The 20,282-nt window shown below is 38.5% G+C and overlaps 1 protein-coding gene and 1 long non-coding RNA gene across 6 annotated transcripts; one reads left to right on the top strand and one right to left on the bottom strand.

Annotated features, from left to right (window-relative positions):
• The first annotated feature begins 5,978 nt into the window (after window positions 1–5,978).
• On the top strand, window positions 5,979–17,720 carry BRM (transcription regulatory protein SNF2). 4 transcript variants are annotated; one of them, XM_089062604.1, is made up of 15 exons: window positions 5,979–6,263; window positions 6,421–6,735; window positions 7,569–8,873; window positions 9,023–10,351; window positions 10,966–11,078; window positions 11,342–11,429; window positions 11,545–11,631; window positions 12,385–12,477; window positions 12,551–12,634; window positions 12,720–12,923; window positions 13,492–13,728; window positions 13,796–15,349; window positions 15,434–15,958; window positions 16,285–16,527; window positions 16,960–17,720. In XM_089062604.1, the coding sequence occupies exons 2-15, from the start codon at window positions 6,544–6,546 to the stop codon at window positions 17,593–17,595; spliced, it is 6,690 nt and encodes a 2,229-aa protein (XP_088918730.1). In that variant the 5' UTR covers window positions 5,979–6,263; window positions 6,421–6,543; the 3' UTR covers window positions 17,596–17,720. The 4 variants fall into 4 exon arrangements, with proteins under 4 accessions (XP_088918730.1, XP_047980706.1, XP_047980707.1 ...); XM_048124749.2 differs by having other exon boundaries at window positions 6,350–6,735; XM_048124750.2 differs by having other exon boundaries at window positions 5,979–6,303; window positions 9,026–10,351.
• LOC125222241 (uncharacterized) lies at window positions 16,961–19,632 on the bottom strand. Of its 2 annotated transcripts, none has more exons than XR_016134515.1 (4): window positions 19,004–19,632; window positions 18,886–18,938; window positions 18,662–18,783; window positions 16,961–18,340 (listed from the first exon to the last, which is right to left on the bottom strand). It is a non-coding gene; the product is annotated as an uncharacterized LOC125222241 (long non-coding RNA). The 2 variants fall into 2 exon arrangements; XR_016134516.1 differs by having other exon boundaries at window positions 19,093–19,632.
• Between the last annotated feature and the right edge of the window lie 650 nt (window positions 19,633–20,282).

Raw genomic sequence — 20,282 nt, 5'->3', positions numbered from 1 at the left:
TGAGACTAAGTAAAACTCTAAAACTCTTGGCATACTTCACGAATACAACAAATTTATTTTAATTTAGAGTAATGTTTTAAATTTTAAACATATGACGTTTCATAAATTTGGGTTAGAATATTAAGTTTGATAGCTTCGGATCCTTAAATTATGAATTGTTCCATTTTTTGTCTTAAAAATTATGATATTGTTAAATTTGACGATCAAAACGGTTTTGACTCAATTAGTAAATTAAACACTACTAGTTAAACATGTAAACATAAAACTAAGGTCCATTTTGATTTTAAACATATGAGCATTTTGCAATTTCAGTCAAAAATATTTTATTGTTAACTACGAAGTCTTAAACATTTAGAATTACTGAAAAAAAATTGCAAAAGAAATGATAGAGTTGTTAAATTTTGAAGGTGTTAGAGTTTTATTGTACTGTGAGCATTTTCTGATTTTGGTCTAAATCATCATGTTTGTCTAAGAGCATCCGTAGCGGTGTTGAAAACGGCGTCCGTCCGTCCGTGTCAGCGGCAAGGACGAGCTCGTCCGCCGCTGCGAGCTGTTCGTCCGTGCCAGCGACACGGCGCTGCTCTTAGCTAAGAGCACGTCCGTGCCGCTGAGCAGCACACGAGGCGTTCTCTGATTCGCCAACGGCATAGCCGTTGGCATATTCAATTTTTTTAATTTTTTTTTTAAATTTTGAAATTAATTTTAAAAAAGTTTTTAAATAAAAAAAATATATTTTTCCACTTTCCAAAAAATTATATCCGTTTTCTATCCACTTTTAATTTATTTTTTAAATTTTTTCTCCAAAATTCACATTTTCATCTATAAATACCCCCACTTCAACAAAAAAAAAATCACATTATCATCTATTCTATCATCTACATTCTCTCATCTTTTTTCTCATATTCTCTCATCTAAATTCCCACCACACTACACTACACAATGTTCGGCTCCGACGATCACCCCTCCGGCAATCGCGGTTGGAACCACGATTGGTTCAACTCCGACTCATTCCCTAGTCCGGAAAGGCAATTTACGGCCCCTCTCAAACCCAAGGTTCGCAAGTTGCGGGTGGCTACCGCCCTTACCCGGTGGACGACCAAAATGCCTCCGGGGTCGAGTGGGCACCCAAACCCGGATCGGGAGGGAGCAGCAGCTCTACTCCTACTCCTACTTCTATTCCTACTCCTACTCCTCCTACTCGTGGCACCCGCACCCTGTACACTCCGGGTGAGATGATGGCGATGTTCAAAGCCTACTTGGCAGTCTCCGAAGATCCGGACGTTGGCACGAACCAAACCGGAGAAACGTATTGGTGGCGCATCACTCGTCTTTACAATGAAACCCGACCGGGGGGAACCATCTATCGCAATGATAGTATGGTGCGCAATTGCATCTTCAGATGCAACGAGACAATTGGTAAGTTCCAGGGGTACTTCCAACAGGAAAAGCGGGCGGCGGGGAGCGGAAAGAGCGAGCTCGACATCATCAGTGCCGCCTTGACGACCTAACAAAGCTTGGAGTTCAAAGCGTTCAAGTACCTCGCTTGTTGGCAGGAGGGGTGCCTTCATCCGAAGTATAGGGGCGGCATAGTAGCATCCTCCTCCAGCTCCTCTAGCAAACGGTCGAGGTCGGTAGCCCTATCCGACGGCGCCTCCGATGATGTGGCTACCCAGCTTGCCGGAACTAACTTGGGTAGCCCTGACGCTGGCCCGAGCAGTTCCCGCGCCGCAAGGAAAGAAGAAGGCGATGGCCACCCGCCGTCGTGCCCCGACTCCATCCGTCCCCGCCCCCGCTCCCGCTCCCGCTCCCTTTGTGTCTCCACCCCCGAACAACTCGTTGTGGACCCTCTTGGGTCAACTCTATATGAACGATACGTCTTAGATGACTCCGGAGCAACTTGCAACACATGAGAGAATGATCCGGGGTCTCAAGAGGCAATTGGGGATAGAGGACTAGTCTTCCACGTGTGTAATTTTTAATTCATAGGATTTTAATTATGTATTTTTTATTTTATAGGATTTTAATTCTGTAATTTTATTTTAATTATGTAAATTTTATTTTTTAGGATTTTAATTATGTAATTTTTATTTTTTAATGTATTTTTATAATGTAGAAATGTTTTTAGTAATTGAAGTATTTAAATTAAATAATGGAATGGTGGGACCCTTGAGCTTGTCCTTAGCTAAGAGCACGGATGGGGGTGTCCGGTGTTATGCTCTTAGCTAAGGACAATAAATAAAAGTGGGTCCGGGTCCACTTCCGTGCTCTTAGCTAAGAGCACGGATGAGGATGTTCTAAAGGCTCATGTTTTAAATTGCTAGAATATTGTGTATGTAATGGATTTAATTATTTATTAACTTTTATGTTATTTTTGTTATTACTATTAACTACAGTTATTGGACAAAGTACTGAGAGTGAGATACCAAGATAATAATAATAAAAAAAAAGATTCGTGGATACCTAGGCCATCGTCTTGCATCTGAGTAACTTTTATTGACTAATAACAACAATCACTTTTGATTGCGATAACTATAAATTTTTATAGTAAGATTCTTTTTATTTATTTATTATAAACAGTCAATTTTGATAAATTCACTTTTAGTTATGGAATCATAAGACTATGAGATGAGAATCGTTATATAATTGAAATTGTAATTAATAACTCATAGAAAATAATCTCTACACAATTCGGAAGAACGTGTACGGAGTATTAATTATTTACCTATTATCAGTGATTTTTAGTACGCATAAATGTACATTAATAACTTCACAATTGTATCAAATCCGTACTATAAACCATAGTATTTATCAATTACAAGACTCAAAATCGAATCTGTAGATATATTCAGATTTCGTCTAAACATTTGTTACCAAGCAAAATACTTACTCCTAATTACAAATGGTACATTTTTCCCCAAAAAGATTTTAAATGGGGATATTTAATAATTGCAGTGGTTGACGACATAATCATATTATACATGAAATTCTATTATGATAAAACTTTTACATAATTAATGAAATGCACATAAACTTATTAAAATAACATAACAATACAACAACTTTGATTATTTTATTCTAACACAATTAAAATCCCATAAATTTAAGATGATGTGGAGGTCGGAAATTGCCTACGTCACTCCTCGTCCCATGTACGAAAATGGTATCGTTCCAAACTCAACGAAGACATCATTTTTTGGTTTTAATTAATTTTTGGTTAGTTTATTTTAAGACTATGATTTTACTGTATTGCACTGTCTTGCTTGTCAAATGACATCCGATAGTCGTGTTGCTGCAGCCTACAAAATCCAAGGTTGAAAACATGTCTGCCTCGTCAAAAATATACACGAGGCACACCAAATTGCACAATGTCTCACAACTCACAAGTCACATGAGACTGTCCAATGTCGTTGTTTGTACCGTTGAAGACCTACTGCTAGGTTAGAATCCCCGTAAACAGAAACTTGTTGCTTGAACCCTATCTGTGTTCAACAACAAACAACTCGATGCTAACGATGCACCATTTCTTCATGGTGTCGACCTACGCCAAAACAACAACCTTAGTCATCAACATACGAGAGAGTAACAAGATCGTTATCACTGCTAGACAGTAGCATTGGAGCGTTTAACCACATTGCCATCTGCCTAGAGTTTTAAACAATAATTCCCCTCTGCCTTTTGTTGCGACTTGCTCATCGTCTAGCGGGTGAAATGATAGGTTTTCAAACGATAGTTTGTGCACAGCAACACCACATGCTACTTGCTTACCTTCCAACCGGTCAAATAGTGTATGGGATACATAGGAGTACTCTCTCTGTCCCAAGGAAGATGACCCCTTCCTTGGGCGTCACGAGATTTTATGCAGCTTTATTTTATGTGTTAAGTGGAGAAAGTAAAGTAGGAGAGAGAGAATAAAGTAGAGATAAAAGATGTTTTCAATTTTAGTAATGAGTCATCTTAATTGTGACAAACAAAAAAGAAAAACGAGTCATCTTCAATGGGACGGAGAGAGTACTATTTGGCCAACTTTTAACATGTCAATATCAATAGTGTCATACGCTAATTAAATACTCCATTCGTCCACGAAAAATAGACAAGATTGTGAATGACACGGGTTTTAATATATATACTCCCTCCGTCCACGAATAAGAGTCCCGTTTTTTTCATTTTTGTCCGTCCACGAATAAGAGTCCCAGTTCCGCTGACGGACCCAAGTGGGGTCGGGTGGGGTCGGCCGACCCCACCGCTGGTCCACAAGTGCCGCCGGAAACAACATATTTTGCTCGCCGACCCACGCCTTCGACCCCACGATAGACCGATGGGAAGAAAATTTGGGAGGCTAAGAAAATATTAGATGAATAGAGAGGGAAGAGAATTACAGGAGTGGTAGATTACAAAATACAGAACATAAAAATATAATCTGAAAAAAAGATTGCAGAAGAGGGAGTATATCGGAGAAGAAGAGGGGCGCTTACTTTTAGAAAGTAACAAGGAATTCTAGCCTATTACTATTCCTAGTTTCATAAACGTAAAATAAAACACTTTCTTGTAATTTCTCACATTATTATTTAGGGATTTTAATAGTTTATTTTGAACTATTTCTTTAATTTTTTTTAACCGTATTAAAACTTAAAACATAAAAAACAGTTAATTATTGTAAGTCATTATTTTAATGTTTTAATTACAATACAAATAATAATAATTTTATTGGTAGAATAACAAATAAAATTAGATGATATACTAAAAAGGTTAACAAAAAAATAATTAAAATAATAATAATGATGATAAAAAATAACAATAACAGTATATTATAAATCTAAAATAAATATATTTTGAAATAGTACCAAGTTTTGAACATAGCAAACAACTAAATCATATTATATGTTCGTTATAATTCTAAGATGATAATACTATTTCAATTTAAATACATATTTTTAATATAATTATTTATATTTTTATATTTTATTTTTAAGAATAATTATTTAAATATTATTTATTTAATTTATTCGACCCCACGAATTTGACTTTCTGGGTCCGTCATTGCCCGGTTGATAATTACCATAAATGATAAAGAGACCTCACATTCCACTCACATATCATTTAAAACTAATATATTCAAGTGAGACCTCTACTCCACTAACTTTCTTCCACCCACTTTTCTTAACATTTCTTAAAACCCGCGCCATTTAGAAATGAGACTCTTAATGGTGGACGGATGGAGTAATTGGTAAAGTAAGAGAGATATGGAAAAAATAAGAGAGAGGGAGGAAAAAGGTAGTGAAATAAGTGTTAGTGGATTGTGAGATCCACATTTAACATGATGTGTAGGGTTAGTATTGGTTGAAAACTTTCATTTTTGAACTTAGTCTATTTTTTGTGGATATACTAAAATGGCAAAATTTTTTGTCTATTTTTCATGGTCAGAGGAATATTTTTTTTCATGTCAAATTGAAGAGATAGTTCAAAAACTTCAATGTGTAAAATCAAAACAAAGTGAACATGAATGTGTTGTCATTATTTTTTTTCATGTCAAATTGAAGAGATAGTTCAAAAACTTCAATGTGTAAAATCAAAACAAAGTGAACATGAATGTGTTGTCATAACTCAGATAAAAACTTATGTCCAATTCATAAATCAGATAAAAATAGGTATATTTAATGTCAATATCACAAAATAGTATGGTAATGTTTGACAGAAAAAACTGTCGAACAACAAATTTGATTAAATTATCTTTAACTTCAATTATAGAATGTGACTTACTATATAAGAGCAACAAACTGCATAATATAGATATGTTTCTGCATTTACATTGAAATGCAGAAATAGAAAATGTTCACAATCACATGATCAGAGTCTTGATTACATAATCAACATATTTAACGCGGATAATCCAAAGATATGACCAATTACAATAATACCCCCGTTCAGCCCATGAAGCTCCAAACAATATTTCTATAAAAAATGCCCTTAGGGCTTGGCCCCCCAAAAACCCAAAGTAAAATTGGAAAGTGAGGAAATTCAAGTGCGAGAAAAAGATTTCCGGCAAATTCGGAAAATCGCCGGCCATCAGATCGATCCGGGGGCTTCGATATCGCGCCAAATATCCCAAAGTTTTCTGGATGAGAGAATGGTTTGATGCGATTTTAGGCGGAAGAATATATGTGAGGATGCGTGCCATTCAATGCGGGACATGTGTCGTAGGCGTTGTAATTTGAATTTTTGGGATCGGAATTGCAGCACGACAGCGTTTTGTCTTCGTAGCAAAGGTTCAATTGCCGCAAAGGACATTTCACCTGTTCACTTCGAGTAATTGATTTTTTTTTTTTTTGTGATTTTCTTGGTTTCTCTTTAGGGAAGATCTAAGGTGTTTGCTGAAATTGCTGAGCTAAAGGGTGTGTTCTGCGGAATCTGTTGTCTCTACAGGCAGTGGCTTCGAGACAACGGTGTTTGATTTTTCTGTCATTCGAAGGGCGGGGGTTGGGTGAAACGTATTCTTTGCTTAGAGGTGCGCCCTCTCTTCAGTGGGCTTTTGTGTGAATTTCTCGCATGCAATCCGGTGGTGGGGCCCAACAGGGCGGAGGCGGCGGCGGCCATGGCCGGACTAATGCCGCATCGGCCTCTGCTTCTCTGTCCCCATCGTCCTCCGCCGGGTCCGCATTTGATCAGCAGCAACAGCAGAGGCAGCAGCAGCAGCATCAACAGCAGAGACAGCAGCAGCAACATCAACAGCAGAGACAGGTGAAAACCCGCGTACTTCTTTCTTCCATCCTTCCCCTGCTACATTAGAATTTGTTTTAATTTTTAAATGCGTGAAGTAATTTTCAGTTCCCTTTGATGACGAGTCTAAACCGACTTATTTATGTGTCAGCCCCCTGTTTACCGACATATCTTTTGCTGCTAGTCACGACTTTTCTATCTGATACCGAGAATTGATTGGTTCGTTTAGTGTATTTAGAAGAGGGTTTTTTCCTATAGTTTGTCTTTATTCATTTCTCTTCTGTTTGGATGTATTCATAAAATTTTATTAACGTAGACTAGATGACACTTATCCAAGAAAGCAAATGAAACATATTTATTGGCTTATAATTTTCGTAAAGTAGATGCAAACGATTTATTGCACACCTGAGAAATTTAAAAGTTATTTGCTGAAGTTATATTTTGACTTAAGTACTACACAATTTATCTACCCAAGCACATTTTGTGTGCCCATCCCAATTGATAAAATTCTACCACTTCTTTCCGGTTAGAGTGGCTTGAACTAAAAGTTATTCGTCTTGAGGGTAAATGCATTTGTTGTTGGTTTGGCAATTTATGCTTCTATAGTGTCTTGTCAAGCTAAACTTTTCAGCTTCTTGGGCACTGGTTCTTTTTATGGGCATTCCTTGCAATGTTCTCAAGCTGCAAGATTGCCTTTTTATATGCTCTAGAGTTTTAACTTAAACAGGTTTTTATTTGCCTATATCTTTGTGTAAGTATGTGTTGTTAATTTTTCACGTTGTCTTTACTTGTTTCTGTTGTATAGCTTTTCATAAATTCTAGATGTATATGACCAACTTTGAATGTCGTTGCAGTCAAGGTCTCAACAGTTTATGAAGAGACCTGAAGGGAATGATGCCCTTCTAGCGTACCAAGCTGGCACGATACATGGACCCCTGGGGGCGGGCAATTTTTCTGCCGCATCTGGCTCCATGCAGCTGCCTCAACAGCCCAGGAAGTTCATTGATTTGGGCCAGCAGCATGGTTCCCCTAATAATCCGGATCAAAGTCATAATAGAAGTCAAGGTGTTGAGCTACAAATGTTGAATCCGATGCAACAAGCTTATATGCAGTATGCATTTCAGTCAGCCCAACAGAAATCTACATTGGGGATGCAATCACAGCAGCAGGTGAGACCAGCGATGTTTGGTTCTCTTGGCAAAGATCAAGAAATGAGGATGGCAAACATGAAAATGCAAGAGCTGATATCCATGCAAGGAGCAAATCAGTCTCAGGGTTCCTCCTCCAAGAAACCCTCTGAGCAGGTTGCTCAGAGTGACAAACATGCAGATAACAGTCATCGCCCTTTGCTCGATCAGAGAAGTGATACCAAACCGAACTATCCTCCATTAGGTGGTCAGGGAATCCAACCTGCACCTATGCAAGCTCCACAATCTCAGCAAAATATCATGAGCATGACAAACAATCAGATGGCTATGGCTGCACAGATGCAGTCAATGCAGGCACTGGCTCTTGAGCGTAATATTGATCTGTCACACCCTGCAAATGCAAATGTGGTTGCACAGCTTATCCCACTAATGCAGTCTAGGATGGCTGCTCAGCAAAAAGCTAATGAAAATAGTACTGGTTTGCCTTCTGGATCTTTCAACAAACAGCATGTTACCTCACCGCCAGTTGGAAACGAAAGTTCTCCCCATGGTAATTCCTCAAGTGATGTGTCAGGACAATCTGGGTCATCTAAAGCTAGGCAGGCAGTTTCACCTAGTACTCTTGGTGTGAATTCCAATGCAGCTCCACCTAACAATTCTAGCACCATTTCTGCCCAACAGTTCTCTGTGCAGCATTTTCCCCATAGGCAGCAATCCTCTCTTGGTCATGGAATGCCTCCTATTCAGCCTTCACAGTCACCAGGGAATCCGAATGAAGGGGTTGATAGTTTTCTTGCAAAAACTTCGGTAGCAGAATCTTCTCAGGCGCAAAATGCCAGACAGCCTAATCGGTCTCCTCAATCTGCAACTCCATCTAATGAAGGTGATGTGGGTAATCCATCAACATCTCAGGGTGGACCCAGTTCGCAGTTGAGACAATTGCACACTGGTTTCACCAAGCAGCAGCTGCATGTTCTTAAAGCACAGATACTTGCATTTAGGCGCCTGAAGGTTAGAAATCTGTAAATGATTTTCATATAGGTTGCTCTGAATTGTTTTTAAAACTCTGTATATGAATATCTGTTCAATATCTCTCTGATTCTTTCGTGGACACTTACGCAGTTACACTGACACATCAAGTTCTCTCTTTACTTTCTTAGCAGAAAGGCGATGTAACTTTGCCACGTGAACTGCTCCAAGCTATTGCTCCTCCACCACTTGATTTACAGATGCAACAGGTGCTTTCACCTCCTGCAAATGCTGGAAAGGACAAATTATCTGGTGAAACTGTAGAGGAGCAGACCAAACATATGGAGTTCAGTGAGAAAGGGGCTCATGATGCAAAATCAGTAGCTGGAGTAGTTAATATGAAAACTGAAGGTTCAGGAGATGGTAGGGCTGCTGCTGCAGCTGCGAGCATGCAGAACTCTGTTTCTGCAGCAAAGGAGCAGAGGTTTGTGGGTCCTCCTGGAAAAGAAGAGCCGCAATATATTGGTAGTTCTGGGAAATGCGAACAGGAGTCTGAACCGGGCAATCAGAACACTCCTGTCAGAAATGATGTTGCTGTAGACAGGGGTAAAGGAATTGCAACACAGTCAAGTGCTTCAGATCCAGTGCAGGTCAAGAAACCCATTCAAGCAAGTAATACACCCCAACCTAAGGATGCTGGTTCAACACGAAAATATCATGGGCCGTTATTTGATTTCCCCATTTTCACTAGAAAACATGAGACCCTTGGATCGTCTATGATGAACAACAATAGTAACTTGACTTTAGGTTATGATATCAAAGATCTTTTTGCTGATGAAGGCAGGGAGATTCACAAAAGGAAAAGGGCAGAAAGAATTGGGAAAATTGATGAAATACTTGGTGTTAACTTAGAGAGGAAGAGAATTAAACCAGATCTTGTTACTCGGCTACAAATTGAGTCAAAAAAACTTCAGCTTGCTGAGTGCCAGGCACGCTTGAGGGATGAGATTGAGCAACAACAACAGGAAATAATGGCTATGCCTGATAGACCATATCGGAAATTCGTTCGACTTTGTGAACGTCAGCGTCAGGATCTTAACAGGCAATCACAGGCCAATCAGAAGGCAACTAGGGAGAAGCAACTAAAATCCATTTTCCATTGGCGCAAAAAGCTTCTCGAGGCACATTGGGCTTTCCGTGATGCTCGAACTGCCCGGAATAGGGGAGTACATAAGTATCATGAAAAGATGTTGAGGGAGTTCTCCAAACTGAAGGATGATGACCGTAATAAAAGGATGGAAGCCTTGAAAAATAATGATGTGGAAAGATATAGAGAGATGCTTCTGGAACAACAGACTAATGTACCTGGGGAGGCCGCAGAAAGATACGCTGTTCTCTCATCATTCTTAAGTCAAACTGAGGAGTATCTACACAAATTGGGCAGTAAAATAACAGCCACTAAAAATCAGCAGGAGGTTGAGGAGGCAGCTCATGCAGCAGCTGCTGCTGCACGTGCCCAGGCATGCTCTCTACTCTTATCTCCCCTGCTCTTCAGTACTAAACATATTTTTGGACTAATGTAGTATCATCTTCACTTGGAAAACATCAATTAAAAAGGAATTATTCCGTGTTTGCTATGTATAAAACATCATAATCGATAAGCTCCATCTATGAAATTTTTTTCAAAGAAGATGTCAAGATGGTTGATGCTTAAATTATGGCAGTTCACATCATCTGTACATACAAAAGATGAAGAGAATAAAATTCTCACCCTTCTTTATGAATTATCTTTGGAAAAGTGGGAAGATGCAACCAAAAATATATCAATCTTGTACTGAGTACACCATACTATTTTGACAACGCATTTTCCCACTGCATAATCCATAATGGCCTTTACGACGTTTGCTAGTTCTGTTCTTTATATAAAAGTTTAATTGCACAAGCTGATGATTTCTGTACAAAAGATCAAGGTATTGGATTGAGTGTCTTGTTGGCCTGTATTTCAGAATACCTTCTTTTAACCACTAGCCTCCTGTAATTTATGTATTTTATCCTGTATTTATGTTTGTTATCTGCTATTTTGTGGCTTCAGATATACTTCATTATTTTCATTTATGTCTTTTCTGGATAAAAGGGTCTCTCGGAAGAAGAAGTTAGAGCTGCCGCTGCTTGTGCGAGAGACGAAGTCTCGATAAGGAACCGGTTTTCAGAGATGAATGCACCAAGAGATAGTCAATCTGTTAACAAGTAGGCTAGCTTATTTTTATTTCATTTCTCATAATATATGGATGCCGTTAGGGAATAATTTTGGACCAAATGCTTTAACTTTTTTGGTTTTCCCTTGAATTATTACAACATGCTTAATGTTTCTATTATACATACTGGACATACCATGTGGATGCTGTTTATCTTTCTGTAGTTTATGACCTAACACATCTTCCTGTCATACTTAAGTTAGCTTTTAGCATAAAATCGTCTTACATTTCCCCCCTTTTCATGGTTTCTACCAGGTACTACAATCTGGCACATGCTGTGAATGAAAGGGTCATAAGACAGCCTTCAATGCTACGAGCTGGAACTCTACGAGACTATCAACTTGTTAGTTTTTGTTTTGTTTGAACTGTGTACTTGACCCCTCAATTGATCAGCTCTACATGTAAGTTTCTCTGCACATTACCGCTATTTATTGACCTGGATCTACTCAATTATGCAGGTTGGTCTGCAGTGGATGCTATCATTATACAATAATAAATTAAATGGAATTTTGGCAGATGAGATGGGTCTTGGCAAAACTGTGCAGGTGAGGTAGTTCAGATTAACATTGATTAAAAAGTTTGGGTCTCCTCATGCCTAATGTCTTCCACACAAGATATTATATAATTTTCTGGAGCTTATAACCTGGGAATGAGCTGAGCTGAGGCTGTTGAGCTGATGAGTAGGACTAAAGTGGACTCAAGCTTGGTTCAAGCTCGATTTTCTAGCTTTTATAGTCAAGTTGATTTGGGTTTGTAAACGACTCATTTATCAACTATAATGAGCTTTGCTTGAGCTTGGCTCACTAAGCATAATAGAAGATAGTTGAGTCCATGCCCCACAGCTCCAGATTGTAATTATCTAATTTGATGGATATGACTTTATTAAGCATACAAACTGGAAACAAACCCAAATGAGTTTTGTAAGTTTGAACCTATGGATAGGCTCAAAGGCATATAAACTAAATTAACTAATTGAACTTGAACTCAAACGCTGTAAGAGGCTCACAAACATCAAGTCTGAGAAATAACAGATTGGATAGTTCGGGGCTCAAGCTTATCTTTCAAGCTTGAAATATGTCTCATTCTTGGTGTTTATTAAAAGGTTGAATTTTGGCTCAGGATTCTTTTTTATTATAATTCTTTTCCCCCGAATCAAGACGCATGAAGCACATTATTGGACCAGTTCATTTTTTGCCCTTCAAACTTATTTGTGTCCCTTTGACAAACAGCCATACTTATTTGTGTTTGTGGAATTTCATGATTCGAGACCTAACCTAAGCAAATTTATGTTTATGCAGGTGATGGCCTTGATTGCTCATTTGATGGAGTTCAAAGGAAATTATGGCCCTCATCTTATTATTGTTCCCAATGCTGTGCTTGTCAACTGGAAGGTAAGGGTTCATTGTGGCATCTACTTGAATTCTTATAAGCATCTAACGTTAACATCTCTGGCTTTTGTCTTAGAGTGAATTGCATACTTGGCTTCCTAGCGTTTCCTGTATATATTATGTTGGTGGGAAAGACCAAAGGGCGAAATTGTTTTCTCAAGTAAGAAAAGAAGACTCTCATAGCTTAACTCTTTGCTTCATAAATATTCTTCTATGTTATCAATTCCGTTGGTTTGATCGTGTAGGAAGTGCTAGCCATGAAGTTTAATGTCCTTGTGACAACCTATGAGTTCATCATGTATGATCGTACAAAACTTTCAAAAATTGATTGGAAATATATTGTAATTGATGAAGCACAACGGATGAAGGACAGAGAGTCAGTATTAGCTCGTGACCTTGATAGGTATCGCTGCCAAAGGCGTTTGCTTCTTACAGGGACACCATTGCAGGTGTGATTTTGTTATGCTTGTGCTTATCTTTTCTGGACTACAATGAAGCTATTTCCTTGAGTTTTGTATCATGTTAAATAATACATTCAATTTCACTGTGCCATGGACTCTTTTTCTGGTTGTACTTCATCTGGAAAGTATTCCTTTTTTTGTGACTGGAAATTGAGTTTAAGAAAAGATGAATGAAGGGTTGAAAGTTGGAAAACTATTGACCGTAAAAGTGGTAGTTAAGACTAGAGTTGATATTGTCCAATTAGGACTTTTAGGTAGGAAGGTTTTTTTCTGGAAAATAAATGCCTTGAGAAAATGAAGTATTGGCATGGGATAGAAGGGTGTGATTCAATTCTATTATCTTGACAATAAGTCTCATTGAACTGTAGCATCTATCTGCTACATATAAACATGTACACAAGTATGATGCGAGTACTAGCCAACTTTTATTGTTATTGAATTCTCATAATTCACAGCAGCCGTAACTTGTACTCCTTCATCACAAGATTCACAACTAAACTAAAACATGTTTCTTACATCTTCTCACCTCGAATTGCTCTTTCTTGTGTTTTATCAGAACGATCTTAAAGAGCTTTGGTCTCTTTTAAACCTACTACTCCCAGAAGTTTTTGATAATAGAAAAGCATTTCATGATTGGTTCTCTCAACCATTCCAAAAGGAAGGGCCTGCACATGAAGATGACTGGCTCGAGACAGAGAAGAAGGTGATAATTATCCATAGACTACATCAAATATTGGAACCGTTTATGCTTCGGCGGCGTGTTGAAGATGTAGAAGGATCGCTTCCTCCAAAGGTATGTTGTTACGATTATAATGTTGTGTTGTTGCATATATTGATTCAAACTACATTTTAAAATGCAGGTCTCGATTGTTTTGAAATGTCGAATGTCTGCAATACAGAGTGCCATTTATGATTGGATCAAATCAACTGGCACTCTCAGGGTTGACCCTGAAGATGAACATCGCAAGTGTCAAAAGAACCAAAATTATCAGGCTAAAACTTACAAAACTCTAAACAATAGATGCATGGAGCTACGGAAAGCTTGTAACCATCCATTGCTAAATTACCCTTATTTCAGTGACTTCTCAAAGGATTTCCTTGTGAGGTCTTGTGGAAAATTGTGGGTTCTGGATAGAGTTTTGATGAAGCTTCAGAGAACGGGACACAGGGTACTGCTCTTTAGTACCATGACCAAACTTCTTGATATAATGGAGGAATATTTGCAGTGGCGAAGGCTTGTTTTCAGAAGAATTGATGGGATGACTAGCTTGGAAGACCGTGAAAGTGCTATCGTTGAGTTTAATCGACCAGACACCGATTGTTTTATCTTCTTACTTAGCATTCGTGCTGCTGGACGGGGTCTCAATCTGCAGTCTGCTGACACAGTGATCATATATGATCCGGATCCAAACCCAAAAAATGAGGAGCAGGCTGTTGCTCGTGCCCACCGTATTGGGCAGACGAGGGAGGTGAAAGTCATTTACATGGAAGCTGTGGTCGGCAAAATATCCAGCCATCAAAAAGAGGATGAATTCGGGAGTGGAGGAGTAGTTGACTCCGATGATGACCTTGCTGGAAAGGACCGGTATGTGGGTTCAATTGAGAGCTTGATTCGGAATAATATTCAGCAGTATAAGATTGACATGGCTGATGAAGTTATAAATGCTGGGCGGTTTGACCAGAGGACTACACATGAAGAGAGGCGGCTAACTTTAGAAACACTTTTGCATGATGAAGAAAGATACCAAGAAACAGTTCACGACGTTCCTTCTCTTCATGAGGTAAACCGTATGATTGCTAGGAGTGAAGAAGAAGTGGAGCTTTTTGATCAAATGGATGAAGAACTTGACTGGGCAGAGGACATGACTCGATATGATCAGGTCCCTGATTGGCTTCGTGCTAATACACAAGAAGTAAATACTACCATTGCTAAGTTATCAAAGAAGCCATCAAAGAATGCTGTATATGGTGGAATGCAACCTCCTGGTGAAGTGGCTTCTGAGATTTCTGAGAGGAGGAGAGGGCGGCCTAAGGGAAAGACTCCTGTTTATACTGAATTAGATGATGAAAATGGAGAATTTTCTGACGCAAGCTCCAATGATAGAAATGGATATTCTGTTCAAGAAGAAGATGATGGAGACATTGGGGAGTTTGAAGATGATGAATCCACTGAAGCACCTGGAGTCAATAAAGATCAATCAGAAGAAGATGCTCCTGTTTCTGCTGATGGATATGAATACCAAAGAGCTTTGGATAACGTCAGAAACAATAGCATACTTGATGAAGCTGGCTCTTCTGGGTCCTCTTCGCATAGTAGGAAGTTAATGCGCATGGTCTCACCTTCCGTGTCCTCTCAAAAGTTTGGATCACTTTCTGCATTAGATGGCAGGCCCGGCTCCCGATCAAAGAAATTGGTATGTCTGACAATTGCTTTATGATTTGGTATAATGCTATTGATTCTCAACATTGTTATCTTACATGCTGTTTTTATTTTCCAGGCAGATGAATTAGAAGAAGGTGAGATTGCTGTATCTGGAGATTCTCCTATGAATCAGCAGCATTCTGGTAGCTGGATCCAAGATCGTGATGAAGGTGAAGATGAACAGGTCTTGCAACCCAAGATAAAACGAAAACGGAGTATTCGGCTTCGCCCACGGCCTGTTAGGACTGAAGAGAAGCCCAGTGACAGGTCATCTTTTCGTCCTGGTGATCCTACTATGTTACCAGTACACATGGATAATAAATACAAGACTCAAGCAAGTGATGACCGTTCCCATAAAGTTCTTGGAGATACTAGTTCGATGAAATCAGAGAAAATTGATTCATCTACCAAGAACAAAAGAAATCTACCATCAAGGAGAAATACAGCTAATGTGCAAAGTACTCTTAGATCTGGGAGAGTGAACTATGGGCCTGCTGTTGCATATGATTCCTCTGAACATCTTACAGAAAACTTGGACACTAAAGTTGTGAAGGGGCCTAAAACTAGTGGCCCTAAGATGTCCGAGGTCGTTCTGAGAAAGGTATGCTTCTGTTACTCTTTGTTTTTTTGTATCAGTCAATTTGATTATGTTACTCGTTTACTGAATAGAAAGAAATACTTGCGTATATGTGTATTAGCAATGACTCTGATCCAGGCAAAATGGAGTGGGGAAATGTGAAATTTGATTTCACTTTGTTTATTGTGTAAAGTTAAACCAAATGCTTAGTCTGTTTTTTTAATTCAAGTTTTAATCCAACATTCCTCTCTCGCCCCCTCCGCACACACACACACTCAGTTTTGATGTTGTTTTGCCTTCCTGCTTTCTGTTTCTGAATTAAGATCTATTCTAACATAATTTTGTTACAGTGCAAGACTGTTATAAGCAAGCTCCAGAGAAGAATAGATTATGAAGGTCATCAAATAATACCACAGCTAACTGAGCTGTGGAAAAGAAATGATTATGCCAGTGGAGATGGTGATTGCCTTTTGGATTTGAGAAAGATTCATAACCGTGTTGACAAATCTGAGTACAGTGGAGTCATGGGATTTGTGTCTGACGTGCAGCTTATGTTGAAGTCTAGCATGCAGTATTTCGGTTTTTCATATGAGGTATGATGTTCTTCTCCCAATCCTTCCCTGTCTGTATATTCTTCGTGAAATGTCCATGTTCATACTCGACTCAGCAGCAACCCTGATAGTTACAAAGTAGCATTAATAAGTCCATATGGAGCTTTTGTGAACATGCTGGTGTCAAGATCACTTTGCTTTTTTTGTCCCCCTGTACTAGTTGTCCAAGTGATCTCTGAATCTTGCATTTTTTGGTATAACTGCATAGGAATAAGCCTTAGATAAATTCTAGGTGATATTTTGTACGCCTTATTGTTTCTTTTCAGAATCATTATTTGCATCGCATGAAATCTGTGATGTAAATTAAAGGCTTCTAGGAGTAATTAAACTGCCTTAATAGTTTGAATGAAATCTGTCGCCATTTATGCATTTTTAACAAACTAGTTATGTGGACTGTACGATACAATGCAACAGGTGAGGTCGGAGGCGAAGAAAGTCCATGACCTCTTTTTCGATATAATTGGGGTAGCATTCTCAGATACTGACTTTCGAGAAGCCAGAAGTTCCATGTCTTTCACTGCTCCTGTTTCCACGCCAGCCACCGGTCCATCTTCACGACAGTTTCCTTCTGCTCAGGGGAAGCGCCAGAAATCAGTCAAAGACGTGGATTCAGAAAATACTCCTTTCCCTAAGACACAGACCCGCACACCCATTCACACTGTCGAGAGTTCTAAAGCCAGGAACTTGATGCCTCACAAGGATTCGAGGCTCGGAAGCAGCAGCAGTCGGGATCTTGGCCAACCAGATGACGCTCGCCCTTTCACTCACCCAGGAGATCTCGTTATCTGCAAAAAGAAGAGGAAAGACAGGGAGAAATCGGGTACGAAGTCTGGAAACGGTTCAGCAGGTCCATTGTCACCTACAGGCATTGGACGTGTGATGAAGAGTCCAGGGTCAGTCTCAGGCGCTAAAGATATTGGCTCGAGCCAACATGGCTGGGGGCCCCTTTCCCCTCAACAAGGGAACAGCAGCGGTGGCTCCGTCGGCTGGGCGAATCCTGTAAAGAGAATGAGAACTGACGCTGGAAGGCGGCGGCCTAGCCATTTATGAGAATTGAATTATGTAGCAGTTCCAATTATTGCTCGGATTCTTTTTCTGTTCAAATGAAATGATATGATAAAAATGCAAATATGATCTGTAATGTGATGATATCTTCAATTCTGATAGTTTCTTCATATTCATGGCCTCTACCATTATTATGGCAAGCTTAGTAGTTTCTATATTTATATTATCTGTTGTCCTTTTGCATAGATGTTTTACTAAGTTGCATAATCTCATTTTGGTTTCTGCGACATTTTGTGCATTATTGCAATAAAGCAGATGAGTGGAATTTATAACTATCAAAATGTATTAAATGTGATTATATTGCTACGAAGCGAAAAGTAGTTATATTGTTTCTTCAATATAACCACACAAAAAAGATGTGAATATTTCAGTATTTAGCCACACAAAAAAGATGCTGAAAAGAAGACTCGTTGTGAGGTAATTGGTAGAACAATCTATGTACATGAAGCAGATTCAAGAAGCCACATTTGAGTCATTTTGAATCCATTCCAATGAATAGTTATTGCTATATGTAATTAAATTGTAAGTAACTGTGGGAGAGAAAAGCAACATGATATAAGAAACGATATGCATGCTTACAGCTACAGACACAGAGAAGACTAAGGATCCACAGGCCCCAAAACACCATCGTCGCTCGACTCATATTCGTCTTCAGTCAGTTCCTCATCGCTCGATTTCTCTTCCGGCACAGCCCCCGCATCTTCCTCCTTGGCGTATTTCAGTCAGTATTCTAGAATACGAACAGTAAAGTGTGTCACAATCGCGTTACAGTATAACCCTGAGGATTGCCCATAGGGAAGTAATGTTTATGGGATTAAATTAGTACTCCTCACATTTATAAACATGTCATAAGAATAAGATAAACCTTTTCACTTGTATCACGTATCTGTAAGAACAAGATCATATGCTTTGTTTTAAACATATGAAATCAGATTCATGACATACTTCTCCAGTCAACTGTTTATTTTTACTTCAATCTGATCCTAGAGCACAAGCTACCAAAACATATGTATAGAGGAGAGCTTAAGGTAAGTTTTCAGGAAGATTTAACTCTTTGTTCATATGCAGTTGTGTCGCGCGTCATCAAAGCAGCAGCCTCCCCGTTTAAGGGGTCTGATGGATTTGGATACAAAAGTAGTTGAGGTAAAAACACCTCAAACACATTAACCAGGTCTGCAAAAAATCGTTGTTAAAGGAGGTTAGTTAGCATCAAGCAATCAAGAATTTGAGACTCTAATCAGACATTGCTTAACCAAGAAGTAGACTGGTTATTACCAAACATGGGGCTCCAGGTCTGGTTAATAACATCTAGACAAACTGAACCCGGCCTGAAATTTGAAAACATGGATATATGACACGACAGAAGAGAGAGCATTTCGCAATCGAAACTCACATTTCATCCACATTGGGGTGATATATCTTGTTAATAAATCCTATGGAAGGAGACTTGTAGGGATAGGCATCAGGAAGCTCGACTCTTACCTTCCACACACCGCCATGATACGGACCTATCGTGTTACATTGGAAAATCAAGAGAGAGAGTGAATTAGACAGAAACAGAGTAGGATAGAGAAGCAAAACTGAATTCATATTTTACAGAAAATGTAGAAGTAGAATGTACACTTCAATTTTACAGCAAAAAATCCAGTCCTTTTCCAATTTCCTCATCAAGAGCAGGTTGATAGAATTTCTTCTAGATTTAAATACTTTCAGTGGGTCCATGGAAATACACATAGAACTCGTGCTCATCTCCACCTTGCGATCACTCATCATCCTATTTCAAGAAACAATGTCAAAGCTTTCTACAAAACAAAACTACAAGAAATGAAGATTTACAGTTTCATCAAGTCTATCTCTCGTCTCTTGCTTGGGGAAGACATGGTTACAAGAAAAGGTTGAAGAGAGAGATGCTACTTTTTCAACTCTCACAGAATGAAGATAACAAGATGGGTGTGAAGTTAATACAGTATGTTGATTACTCGCACACCATATCTGATTATCCATCAATACGTACGTTGCTTTCCTTTCTATCTACACTCTACACTATAAAATGAGTAAGATCATAATATAAGTAATTAGATTCGGAACTAAAAAATTATAAATCCTTCGTATAAACAAGTGCGGAATAATATTTTAGAAACAATGGAATTTATATAATTCATGCATTTAGATTTTCAAATTAATCATTTTCTCTCTCTAAAAAATTATTTAAAAATTTAATTTCACTTAAATCTTAGTACTGCAATTTATATTATTTTTACGTACAAAACTGGAGTATCATTTAATTGCAGGTTATTCACAAAAAAGAAATGCAATTTCGAAATTTACAATCTTAATACGCAGTGTCAATTTTTTGCATTGACACATTTTGATGCCCCAAAAAATGAAAGTGCATGGCACGACAGTTTCATTTATAAAATTATAGCCGATTTTTCGAATTGCATAACTACAGTCACAGATTATATAATTTATAGTATAACAATTTTTGTGTTTGATTAAATTTACAAATTAAACCTAGTGTTTTTTTATTAAAAAAACACTAGTAATTGCGTGCATATATTTACCAGGTGTATTTAGACAGAGAATATTATGATTTCCTATTTCGCCTCATAAATACCCGCAAATATATATTCGCATTATACATAAGTCAGAGAGAGAGAGAGAGTGTGACA

The sequence above is a fragment of the Salvia hispanica genome, chromosome 1 (assembly GCF_029641045.1).
Source record: "Salvia hispanica isolate PSC_SH4W2 chromosome 1, Shi_PSC_v1, whole genome shotgun sequence".
NCBI classification, from domain to species: domain Eukaryota; kingdom Viridiplantae; phylum Streptophyta; class Magnoliopsida; order Lamiales; family Lamiaceae; genus Salvia; species Salvia hispanica.
This window is presented reverse-complemented; position numbering and strand designations above follow the sequence as displayed.

What these genes read in the sequence shown, in the direction of transcription:
- BRM (XM_089062604.1), top strand. Translation starts at nt 6,544, where the DNA reads ATGCAATCCGGTGGTGGGGCCCAACAGGGCGGAGGCGGCGGCGGCCAT. An exon ending in AACATCAACAGCAGAGACAG is followed by an intron (nt 6,736 to 7,568) that starts GTGAAAACCCGC and finishes ATGTCGTTGCAG; the next exon opens with TCAAGGTCTCAACAGTTTAT. An exon ending in GTCTTGGCAAAACTGTGCAG is followed by an intron (nt 11,632 to 12,384) that starts GTGAGGTAGTTC and finishes ATGTTTATGCAG; the next exon opens with GTGATGGCCTTGATTGCTCA.